The 12,704-nt window shown below is 36.6% G+C and overlaps 1 protein-coding gene across 2 annotated transcripts in view; it reads right to left on the minus strand.

Annotated features, from left to right (window-relative positions):
- The window catches only part of rnf130 (ring finger protein 130), a 45,195-nt gene that overhangs the window by 17,000 nt on the left and 15,491 nt on the right, over positions 1-12,704 (minus strand). For both annotated transcript variants that reach the window (XM_067387947.1, XM_067387938.1), the window contains exons 3-4: positions 9,468-9,662; positions 841-1,091 (exon numbers count right to left, since the gene is read on the minus strand). In XM_067387947.1, coding sequence (XP_067244048.1) covers positions 841-1,091; positions 9,468-9,662 — 446 coding nt within the window. The remainder of the gene's footprint in view (positions 1-840; positions 1,092-9,467; positions 9,663-12,704) is intronic.

Raw genomic sequence — 12,704 nt, forward strand, 5'->3', positions numbered from 1 at the left:
TGTGTCTGGCTTCCGATATCATTCACTTTCAGTCATTTTTAGCTATACAAAACAACTCGTTACGCTGCTTGATATTGCAAACTGGTATTTCTTACCATATTATTTTAATGTTTTGTCTTAATTATAAACACACTGGTTCATAGCGCACACAATTTTACAGTTTACAGCACTTTGATATTCCTCACATTTCCCCCCAATAGCGGCTAATAAATTTTAAGTCTCACACATTCACAACAAAAAACCCCACCATACTTCCTCATTGAAAAATAAGGTGGATAAACAATAGATTATATATTGTAATGTGTATTGTGTACAGATCTATTTGCATTTATTGTAACTGTGTCTACTATTTCAAATCTAACTGGTGAATAAGAGATTTAGGTTTTACATATTTCACCTTTATAAAAAATGAATACCAGCAGCTGTTATTACCACCTGATTATAGCCTGTTTATGGCAGTGGTAAATTCAGGTCTGGTAAAAGCGAAAGGGCAGAGAGACATCAATACTACAGTGGAGAAATTAGGTCTATGAGTCTGTTTGTGTGGAAGCAGACGCTGAAGAGGCAGAGTGTCACCACACACACACTCTTTTCTGCATTAAGATTTCATGAGCTAGGAAGGCTGGGCCATTTACTACTATCTTTGAGCACACAGGAAGTTCTTGAAGGTCAAATAAGCCAGTTAAATATCAGGGAGATCTTAAAAAAAAATCTGGCAAGGATTTTTGCTGCAAGCTTGAGGGTGAGACTGTGTTTGTGTGTGTTTTGTTTAAAAGAGTAAAATGCAGGAGAATTCAGAAGCAAAATTGCTAGACTGGTGTGTTGTGCGTTGTGCAAGACCTGACTGCGGTCCCGTGCACTGGTGTCTCTGATCTTCTGGATGAAGTAGAATATGAGCCAAGCAGAAGAGATAATCATCAGTACTATAAAGGAGATGGAGACGAACACCAAGGAGCCACGGTTGATGTTCTTAGGCAGCCCTCTTGACCCCACCATGACGGTGACCAACACAGTCTGGTTCTTCTCCAGGAATCCCAGAATCTCTTTTCCAAAGGACTCTGTGATCATAACTGCCACTATGTCTCCAGTGCCTTTGGAGAGAGAAGTTATATAAGAACATTTTGAGTTGGGGAAAAAAAACATAAAAAAAAATAGTAGTAGTGCTAGTAAGTTAGTAATTAGTACTACCATTACTACTACCGATAATAATAATTATATATATTGAAGATACAAATATATAGGGCTCCATACAAACATAACATTTTACAAGAAAGATACACAATCCATTCCAAGTTGCATCATTGTTTTTTTTGTTTGTTTTTTTAATGTTAACATTCCGTATAAAAACATCTCACACAGATGCACTGATCTTGTCCAATTCAGTTTAATGCTCCTGGTCTGACCTATTAAACATTCACACAAAATGGCACAGTAATCATGCCAACAGAAAATGAGGACAAACAAACACTTCGTCCATCCCCCCACCACAAACGCACACAATTACACCGATCTGGAGCTTAGGCCGTGCCACAGACACTGATATAATTCAGGCCCTTAGGCTTAGCAATAATAAGGTTAGAACAGTACAGATGGAAACCTACTGCAGACCTGCCCTAGCGAGTGATTGCCAGTGATCTAATCTCACCATATTCTGCACTTGAACTGCCCTATAACAAATGGAGTGAGAAAAAGCATCATATATCTATTACAATGGACAGAATATGTTTAAGCAAACGTGACTTAAAACACTATGTTACTTTGGCCATAACTAAAATGATTAACCCCTGATGGCAAAAACTTGAAATATAAACCATTTTGAGAGATACAGTGCTGCTTCAATGTGTGTGAACCCATTATAATTTTCTGGCCTACATTACTGCAAAAATATGACCAAATGTTCACAAAAGACCTAAAAGTAGATAAAGAGAACCCAGTCGAACACATGAGACAAAAATATATACTTTGTTAAATGTTTATTGAGAAAAATTATCTGTGGGTGGCAGAAGTATGTGAAGCTCTAGGATTAGCAGTTAATTTGAAGGTGAACTAACTGTGTGTTCACACCGCCGGCGGGGAGAGCGTCAAAGTGACGCTAGTCATTCATTTTCAATGAGAGCCAGCGGCGAGCTCCGGCGAGAGTGGCGCGGCGCGTCTTGGACGGTGAGAACGTCGAGGAGAGTTGAAATCAGGTTAACTTTATGGTAATGAGCTATGACGCAGTTCGGCAGCAACCAATTGGAATGTAGAGGTCCTCGCTTGAGAGGCTTCCGATTGGTTGACATGACTTGTCATTTACTTTGACCCTCCCGTCGGCGACGGTTTGAACTAGGGCTGCACGATATATCGCATGAGATTGTCACGCGCATTTCATCAATAAAGCCGGTTCCCTGATTACCGCTAAGTCGCCATCACCTGCTTTCAAATGCAGCGGCATTTAATAGACAGAGCCGTAGATCACTGAAAAGCCACGCAATATCGCGTTCATATCGCAGATGAATCGCCTTCGATAATGAACGCGATATTGCGTGGCTTTTCAGTGAACTACGGCTCTGTCTATTAAATGGCGCTCCATTTGAAAGCAGGTGATGGAGATTTAACGGCAATCAGGGAACCGGCTTTACTGACGAAATGCGCGTGACAATCTCATGCGATATATCGTGCAGCCCTAGTTTGAACGAACAGTACAGCGTTGTTGGCAGGGCGGCCAAGGCGACTGTTGACGCTCTCGCCGGCGGCGGTGTGAACGCACGGTTAGGCTCCACCTGTTCCTAAAGTTTTCAAAAGTTTTGTTACAGAAAAAGTGTCAGGTCTATTATTTTGCATTTAAACTCTTAATGATTAATGCTCATAAATATATAAGCAAGCAAAGTTTTCTGCCATTATAATCACTGAAGCAGTCAATTACTTCAGCTCAACATGAGGTACACAAAGGTACACTCCTGTTATAATCAATGAAGCTGTTTACGCCGTTTAGTGAATCTCTAATTGACACAGAGTTTATACTTTGTTGGTTAGAATGAAAGGATTGTTGAGCGGATTCTGACTAACTTAAACATCTGATTGGCCAGTGCATTCATACACTCAGCAGATGTCTGTGATTAGCTGCAAAGCTCAACGCTGCAAAACGTTGAAAAAAGAAACCTTTGATGCTTTTCACAGAGCGCACAAACACTCACTAAAGTGCTTTAAAGCAGGTGGCTATCAGCGGGTACCGGTACAGCAGAACAGCAGACATCATCACAATAAACGATCAAAAAAATCTTTGGCCAGACAAACATTCTTTCTGGCAGCTGCCAAAATATTTTCAATGCAGGAAAACCCCTGTAAAAGGGATCATTAAAAACAAATACTAATGCGGTCATTAAAACAAATGCTAATACATTCTGAAATCAAAATGTTTAAATGCAACTCTTCACTAATAAAATATTGAATTATTAATTGAATAAGGTTATTTATTTAAATATTATTATTAAATATTAACAGGCATTCATTTGCTATGGAAGCAATCATGGGTACATCATCCCTTGTGTTTAAAAACTGCGCATCTTACAACCAAATCCTGAATGTCTTAAGGGTGCAAAAAATGTGTGAGAATGGAAAAATTTTGAGAGTCTGAATGTCAGAGAATGTCCGTGTGAATGTGGCTGCTTGTGTGTCGGACATTATGCGTTACATCATGCATAAACAAAGGTTTAATTAAGCAGTCTACCTGCTGGTGTGATTTTTGATGATAGATTTTCATATGCATTGGTGTATGTGAGCACTTTTGTGTGTGCACAAGTGTGAACGAGACGTGACTGTTTAGCATGCTGCCTGGCTCAGAAGGCAGTTTTGTCAGCAGTAAAGAAGATGTCTAGGGCAGGACAGGGACAATTTGCTCCAGCGATGACTGATAGAGAACCTCTGATCCACTCCAAGGCCGTTTTTCTCCATAAACAGCATGAAAACCAACAGACGGATATCATGGTACATGACTCACTTCCACGAGCGCAATCTGTTAAACATGGCACTTTAAGTATTATTAAACTAAATATTATGAGCTATAATAGTAATAGCATTACCAAATATGATCCCAATAAAGATCTCAAAATCAGCCAAAGATTAAATGTAAAAAATATTAATACTTGTCCTTCATGCATGTAGAGCTGCTGACCTCTGTAATTAAAAAAAAGAAAAAAAAAAAAGGGAAGAAAGTATGAATGGCCTTACATTATAATGCTGAAATCTGTTTATTCATTATCGACTGTTCCTTCTGTAAAGGTTAAGGCATGCAAATATTGATCTTTGTTAAAAGGGAAACTCCCTCAAAGGTGGTCTTAAGCCCTACAAATGCTGACTACCTCCGACAGTGAAGGGGATGTGATCCTTCAAACCACAGTGTGCATGTGCCATTATGAATTTAGATGCACTCTGCATGTGATTGGTTTTAAAATATTGGTTTTAGCTCATGTCAGTCTTTTTAAACAGTACTTGAACCGATATTTAATGGTGTTTATGCTACAGTGCAAACAATGCTCAGAGGAATTAAATACTCCCCATTATAAAAATATATTAACAATAATTATTTACAATAACCTGGAATTTAACAGTAAATGCAGAGCAGAGGAAAAAAAAAAAAATGCATTTATATCTTTGAGATTATCCCACTTTAGCTTCACACTTCACTCTACATCACTGAAATCAAAACAAATTTATGTTGTATGGTGAAAACAGTCCCTGGTTATTCTTCTGTAAAACATCATAACAGAATCTGATATGAATACATATATGATAAATGCATGAATTACTGTAACTAAATCTATCCTAAGTTACTTGCTCTTAAAAAGAGTGTGTCAGTTTGTTTGCATCTTTCGGGTTGAAAACACCTCTCCACCCACACATACATGCACAAACACAACCCCCAAACTTCCTGTCAGAACACAAGATATGTTTATCTAAATGCAGAGATCTGAATGTGTGACTGAAACCTACATAAAAATATATTGTCTTACATGTATGCAAAATTTGTCATGTAGTGCAAGAACACTGATCTCTCTGGATGAATCGATGAATTGTAATTCTTTTTCAAATAACATTCTGAACCAATCCAAACAAAAAATTACACAGTTATATAATATATTCTATTTATTAATGTTTTGTTAATTTTTTTATTAATTTTATTAATTTATTTAATTTTTTTAGCAATTAGCATAAAATATTTTTTTTAGTTTTAATTTTAGTTTTTTGTTTTAGTAATTGTGCACTAGACATTTTTGCACATTTTTTTCTCATTTCTCATTTCCATTTAGCTTAATTTTACGTTCAGATTTAGTCATTTTTAGTTATTGTAGTATTTTTTTTCCTGCTCTGATTTGGCATTAAATTCATATTATACAAAAGCCTCAGATCTTTACACTGAATTTGGCAACAAGTCACCTTAACGATTTAAATCACCTTAGATTTGATTCCCTACACTGTTGCTGAAAAACTGAGATGCACAGAGAACCGTTAGAATCTCGATCATGACTTTATAAGAATCAAAATTTAAATGAATTGTGGGATATCTCAAGATTCCATCCTTTACAGCTTGTATGTAGAGGTTTGAATCCCATACATGGCAGGGGAAAAGGACCTTCTGAATAAATCATGCAGTCCTGCTATATTTAAACATCTCATCGATCCCATTCTGATAGCGCTGTCGTGACTCACCATCTCCCCCCTTTCTCCTGTTTTTCCATCGGCCCACCCCTTCATACATCTTAACATGCTACTAAGACATTTTAAGTTGAATCCTATGTGCTCTGTGCATCCAAAGCTGTTGCTTATATGCCAAGCTAGAAGTGTGTGTGTGTGTGTGTGTGTGTGTGTGTGTGTGTGTGTGTGTGTGTGTGTGTGTGTGTGTGTGTGTGTGTGTGCATGTGGAGAGAGTGCACCTGCAGAATAGTGACTGCTCTGGCAGATAGATTCCAGTATGCACAGTCCTTCACCATGTCCGAATGTCCTCAAAAACCAAACAAACACTCCCTGTCACACTCTCACAGCAGGTTTTTCAACCCTAAGACAAATTATGAAATACCTATGCACTTTCCAAATTCAACAAATGTATGATAACGTTCTAGCCCGCAGACTTGAAAATATAACAGTCAGCTTTGGTCCTGAATGCTCATGCTTCTCAAGGATACTGTTTTACGGTTTTGGCTACAACTAAGAATCATCCTAAAAATAGCTTATTTACCAAGCAATGTTCCCTCTAAGTTGCGCGCGTGCGCGGCAGTGCAGAAAAAAATAATTTCCGCGCAGAGAACAGACATGTAAAATCATTGTAGTATTTTAAATGAGAAATAATTGCAGTGCTCTGGACAACCGCTATAGAGTTATTGTCGCTATGGAGTTATTGTCGCTATAGAGTTGGAACTGGTGAATGCGGTTAATATAGCAATGTGAAAAAATCTCAAGTAACCTAAAATGTGCTTAATTTAATGACTGAACTGCTTTTTAAATGTTACAGTTGCATGATAAAACCATTTTTTTGTGTGTGTTTATGTTGATTGTATAGGTCTGATATAAAGTATGTTTTTGCTCAGGTGGCCAAATGCTCAGCGAGAAAAAAAAATTAGAGGGAACATTGGTACCAAGATTTGGGTTATTAATTTAATATGTACAATTATATATGTAGAATATACAATTTATAATTTCACTATATATAAATTTAGTAATAAGGTAATAGTAATAGTAATTTTCTTACCATAGGAGCAAATTAAGCTTGAATTACTACCGTTGTGTATTTTTCCTCCTTTCGTAACTACTCATAACAAATCGACAAACCGCAGGCAGCACAGAATGAGTTAGGAAATGTTCAAACAGGATGTGTTCTTGCATTCAAAAACAGCTAAATGGAGCACCACAAAAATGGAACAGAACACATGGGTTTCAAGATGAGGAGTTTTTCAAATCATCTCAGAAATGGTGGGAGACATTTTAAAAATAGTCAGGATGCAACCGCCACAGACGTCAGTCAGAAACAGATCAACAATAATAATATATATATATATATAAAAAAACTAACAAAGTCTACCTAAAACAGACTGACAAAAACAGTGAATAACAGAATAAAATTTTACACATTTTGAATAAATAGCAAAAAAAAAAAAAAACACTACTAATGACATCACTGTTAGAAATTGCAACACTAAAAATAAAATCAAATATTAAACTATATATAGTAATAGCTGCATTTTAACTACTATCTGGCAGGACTACAACAAATAAAAAAAATAAAAATATGATAAAGTCACATGCGAGTATTAAACACTTGCATAATTCATAATAAGCAATCCCTAATGTATTGTGCGTAGCTTGATGTATTGTGGTGTAATTGTATCATATCCGGTTAGCATCTCTGTGGTCTGTTTAGTAAACATTTAATGGAATGTAATGGGCATTGAAATTCCAGTGTCAGCTATTGCTTTCACCAAAATGCTTCTTTTTTTTAAAAGAAAATAAATAAAAAAACATTTTTTGCTGAGCACAGTAACATTTCCCCCCAGACTGTCTGCTGTCCACTGCACAGAACTTTTATGTGACAGCTTCACACACACACACACACACATACAGTTGTTTTGCTATCAAAGTGAGAGCATTCCATAGGCGTAATGGTTTTTATACTGTACAAACTGTGCATTCTATTCCCCTACACTACCCCTTACCCCTAAACCTACCCATCACAAAACCTTCACACAAACCCATCACATTTCATTTAATAGTTTTACTTAGCAAATTTTAGAGCTATAGAATAAAACAGTTTTTCTATTGCACTGACACAAATGCACACTCAGGGTATACACTTCTCTTTCTCTCTACCATTTAGTCCTTGGACAATGATTTTTCCATATAATGTATCTCACTGCAATAAAATCTGCTGCAATTATTATAAAGACCTCAATGTAACTGGTCAGAAGTGTCTGTAAAACCACTGTACACTGTCAAGAAATAACAATTACCACTTCCTGTATTTCTAACTGAGAAAATTGCAGTCCAGTATAAATATCCATTTACATGTACATTCTGAACAAAATTTCTGCATGTTAAAGGGGTGGTTCAGTGGTTATTTTCTAGGCTTGATTGTGTTTTTGGGGCACAGTTTAACATGTCTTAATGCTTCATTTTTTTTAAAAAACGCTGTATTTTTCATATATTTTACCTTTATTCTACAACTCTGTTTCCACTGTCATATGAACGGCTCATTTGACTTCCTGGTTCTATGATACCTCTCCCTCCGAAATACGCAATGTGCTCAGATTGGTTAGCAGGTTGGTAGCTGGCCCAGTGTATCATGATTCGCTGAAGCATCCGGAAATGATGCTCCCCTTACCATCCGTTGCTTCAGTGAAAATGTAAATAATGGCGTCTATATTGCTGTATCAAATTGAGCCCGAATTAGACCCAGATGAAGAGGGTCAAGCTGCAATCGTGTCTTTTAAAGGACATTTATGAATGGTATTTCATTTAGTATTTGTGTCAAAGTGTTTAGATAAGCTGTCACTGCTGTTTGTTAGCTTTCAATATACAGTTGTATCCTGATTAAAGCTTTACTGTAGCAGAATACATGACTGAGTAGTTGCATTTTTGTAAAGGTAGCCTATAATTTATAGCAAGAAGAACTGTTTGTCTATGAACACAGACGTTTGTTGGTGTTTGTTGGTGTTGTTGGTGTTTGAATTTAGCTAACTGGCTAGCGAAGCAAAAACGAGTTGCTCTTTGTATATGTCCTTGATGCAACCAAAAATAGCAACAGAACTATATGTTTAAAAGACATGTACAAACAATAAAACATATTTACAGTTTGAAGCCAATAAACAGCAGCTTCTGCTTAAAAAATGGGAACTGCTCCATCTTTCAGTAAAAGCCTTTGTGCAAATCCAGCATTGAACTCATGTAGATTCTGGAAGTTGTCTTCCGCGCCACATCAAGTATTGAAAATATCACAGATTATAATTGGTTCTATATCTTTTGATGCGTTGCGCCGCTCGTGTCCGGTGTACACAACTCTTCTGCTTCCATTATGCCGTGCCACATGGCCACACCCACTTTGTTGCGAGTTCCCGGGGGTGTGTTTTGCAGGGTTTATGATGTCACCAACCTGGGAAGAAGCTTGTTGTAGTCCAAACCGGTCGTTTTTGTAGGCATTAAAATGCCATAACTTTGAAAGACAATATCTCCGTTTGCATTGAAATTTCAGTGCTGTAAGCTCAAGCAGCAACATACACACTAACTAAAGTTAAAAAATTGAAATCGCATTGAATCGCACCCCTTTAACCGGCATCTAGTGTCAAGATTACTATAGCAGGAAGAAGCTTTGAGTTCTATCAGAAAAACCAACTGAGTCAGCTGACTGAAAAGGTAGCTACATAACACCAACTTACATGGTACAAACTGTAAGGAAAGACATATGTTAGTCTTAATGAGAATACATCAATTATGAAGCTTACCTTCATGAGCCATTGTAACTGTGTCCTCTTTGGTGCTGTTATTGTAGATAATGACGGCTGAGGCATTGAAAGCAGCTGCCTTAAGGATCTTCTCCTTGAATGTGCACTTCCCTCTCTGCATAATGGCCACCCAGTGTGTGGTCTTTGGAGGCACTACAAACCGGGTGTGCGGACAGCAGCCTTGCAAATCCACCGCTAAAAAGAAATAAAGAAAGTTAGAGGGCCTTGACTGCTGTCTTCATTTAGATTTTGTACAGGACACAAGCTCCGACAAAAGTTATTGTATTGAGTTTGCTTATATTAAGTAATGCGTTGTCTTGACTATATGTGAGTTGAAACAAAGGTTATCTTCAAGTTGAGTTAACTTCTGTTTAGTTGCGTTCACTCACAGGGCAGCAGGTTAACTTTCATTTCTAAGTTTAACCAGCCAAAAATGTTTCACATCCTTGTGCAAAAATACACAAAAACTATTTTATTTTGTATACCACAATTTGTAAAAGGGTAAGTTCCTGTCCTTGTTTCTGATAGCCGTTTTATTCATGGTAAACATGGCTATGACCACTGGTACCACAACACCCTTAGCAACCACTCTTAGCAATGTAAACTGTGTATGTTCTCAATTGATATTGTTGATTAAAGCTTACTGTATTATGTAAAAGTGTATTGTGAGAAAGAGATCGAATGAGCGAGTTTATTACATGCATTCAGGTCAGTCCTATGTTCATAATAAAAATCAGTTTAAATGTCAGATGTATTATCTTGTCCTTTTAACAGTTAAGGGGTTTTCCCATGACAATTTATTAAAAGTTTACCAAAACAATTACATTTTTTAGGGCCCTATGATATACGTTTTATTCTTTCCCCTCAATTTTTTTTTTTAATTTTTTTTTTATACCAAATTCTGTTTTCTGGATTCCATTTTAATAGTTTAATTACATTTTAATAATCAAAAAGCATGTCTAATTATTAAATTCTTAAAGACAACAATGTTCATCAATTAAAAAATACATTTTTATGAAATGTTTTGTTTTTTCAGAAATTCTGTTGTGTATTTTATTTTTTCTGGCAATCGAATGAACACATACCATTTCATTTATCTTTTAATCATTAAATTAAACTTTTTTTGTCAAACAATGTGCTGCACAATAGAGCTTTATACTGTTAAAATTAAAACATGGAAGAAAAAAACTGAGATTACTCCTTAAAAATATAGTTTTAATAATGTATTATTAAATTAATTTATCTAAATTCTACTGTCTACTCTACAGTAATGTGTCTGTCAAGTTAAATCTTGACGGGTTGCCTAGAGTTTTGAGTTTCTCTGTGTTTATGATGGTAGTTTTCTCAAACGAAGCAGTTAAATGCTGATGAATCGATTTTCAGAGCAGCTCTGAGATGTATTTCGTGCATTCATATAGTGAAGCGACAGAGGACAAAAAACACTGTGAGCGTCGCACATGCTTCAGTGTGCGTGCGCCCGCGCGATTGTGCGTGAGGCGGTGTGAGGTAAATGAAACCCCGCTTCCGCATAATTAATTTCAGAGGCACACAGGCATGCAGGATTCATATTTAAAATAGTCTTTTGTGATCTAATATTCACGGACAGTGAATATAATAGTCTATATCGCGATTTGATTTAAGTGTACTGACCTTTTTTTAATTCATTCATCAAAAATTTGACAAATTCCGTGACATCCCGCGTTATATAGTAAATTCTGTTTTTATGAATGGATTCCGCGATTCCGTCCGTGTTTTCTGCATCGCGGAAATCATAGGGCCCTAGTAATGGATGCTGAAAAATATCAAATATAAATATTGTAAAAGCTATTTTATTTATTTTATTTTTTGAAAAGCTATTTTATATTTTAGTAATATTCACAATATTACTGTTTTACTGTATTTTTGATACAATAAGTCCATCCTTGGTGAGCATAAGAGACTACTTTCAAAAACATTAAAACTTTTTACTGACCTTAAACTTTTGAATGGTGTAACAGAACATAACATGATCTAAACAAACAAATACAGGCTATGCTCATGTACTCATTTACAAATAAACAATTAACACATAATATTCCAATACTATCTGACTCACAGAAACTCCTAAAAGAAATGTAAAAGAAATCATAATTTCAAATTCTAAAGATATCAACAAAGAATCCACTACAAATCCAACTGGATGAACTGAATTGTCAGTAGGCTGTGCTTATATATGCAGCCTCACTTTGTGCTGTTGACTTGCATTTCTGATGAAACGCACACTCACCACCATGACATCTGTGGACTGAATGCATACCACCACTAAACTCATCAGAAATGTAATAGAGTATGTGGGGGCCGCCTGCCTCCCTCTTTCATTTGTGACTGCTCCATTGACACTGGAGATTATGGAGGTGGTCTTATGAGTTGGGCTATGCAAACTAATGCCCTGTCACTTCCAAACACTGACTCATATGTCGAAGCAGTCTCGAGGAGAGCTGGAACCCCCACAGGGAGGCAGAGCAGGTCACGATAATTGATTGTCTTTAAAAGGTAATATGAAGGCTTTTGCTTGTTTCAGCACCCAGCCCACCACCACAGCAAAGCCCACCATCCTTCCCTCAAGGCATTCTAGCAAGACTTGCATTGCAAAAAAATGCAAGAAGAGAGGTTGCAGAAAGAAATCTCTTTACCATTGGGATCACACACACAGGCATTCACATATGCATGCACATATCTGGGCATGCTCACTCAGACACAGAAGATGAAGCAGAATCAAATATTCATCAGCTGGCAGCACCAACACTGAGATAATGTTGTTTTTTTGGTGTGTGTATGTATTTACTGGGATGGAGAATCAACAGATGAGGAGTCCAAAAGCTAATAACGTTGGTCCAGAGGTTAATATTGTAGCCCTACGATCACTATAATATTAGTATCAGCATGAATGATTCACGCAATGGACCAACAGCTGAGATACTGAGTAGAACTGAGAACTGTTGTAATATGAATCCAAACATCACCTGATATTAAACCATAAAAACAGCCTGATGATACATCATAGATGGACCGAGAGAAAATAAAAAAATGTTCACAGGTGGAAATGAATTCAGTGTATTTCTACAAAATAACTGTTAACAAAATAAAAAGATAAATATAGAATTTAATTTTGGCATTCATATGCCGATTTCATGCTTGCATTCACCGAAATGTGGTATTAACTGAAAATAAATAATGAATGTGCCGTAATTGCAGTTA

This window comes from Chanodichthys erythropterus, chromosome 1, assembly GCF_024489055.1.
Source record: "Chanodichthys erythropterus isolate Z2021 chromosome 1, ASM2448905v1, whole genome shotgun sequence".
Taxonomy (NCBI): domain Eukaryota; kingdom Metazoa; phylum Chordata; class Actinopteri; order Cypriniformes; family Xenocyprididae; genus Chanodichthys; species Chanodichthys erythropterus.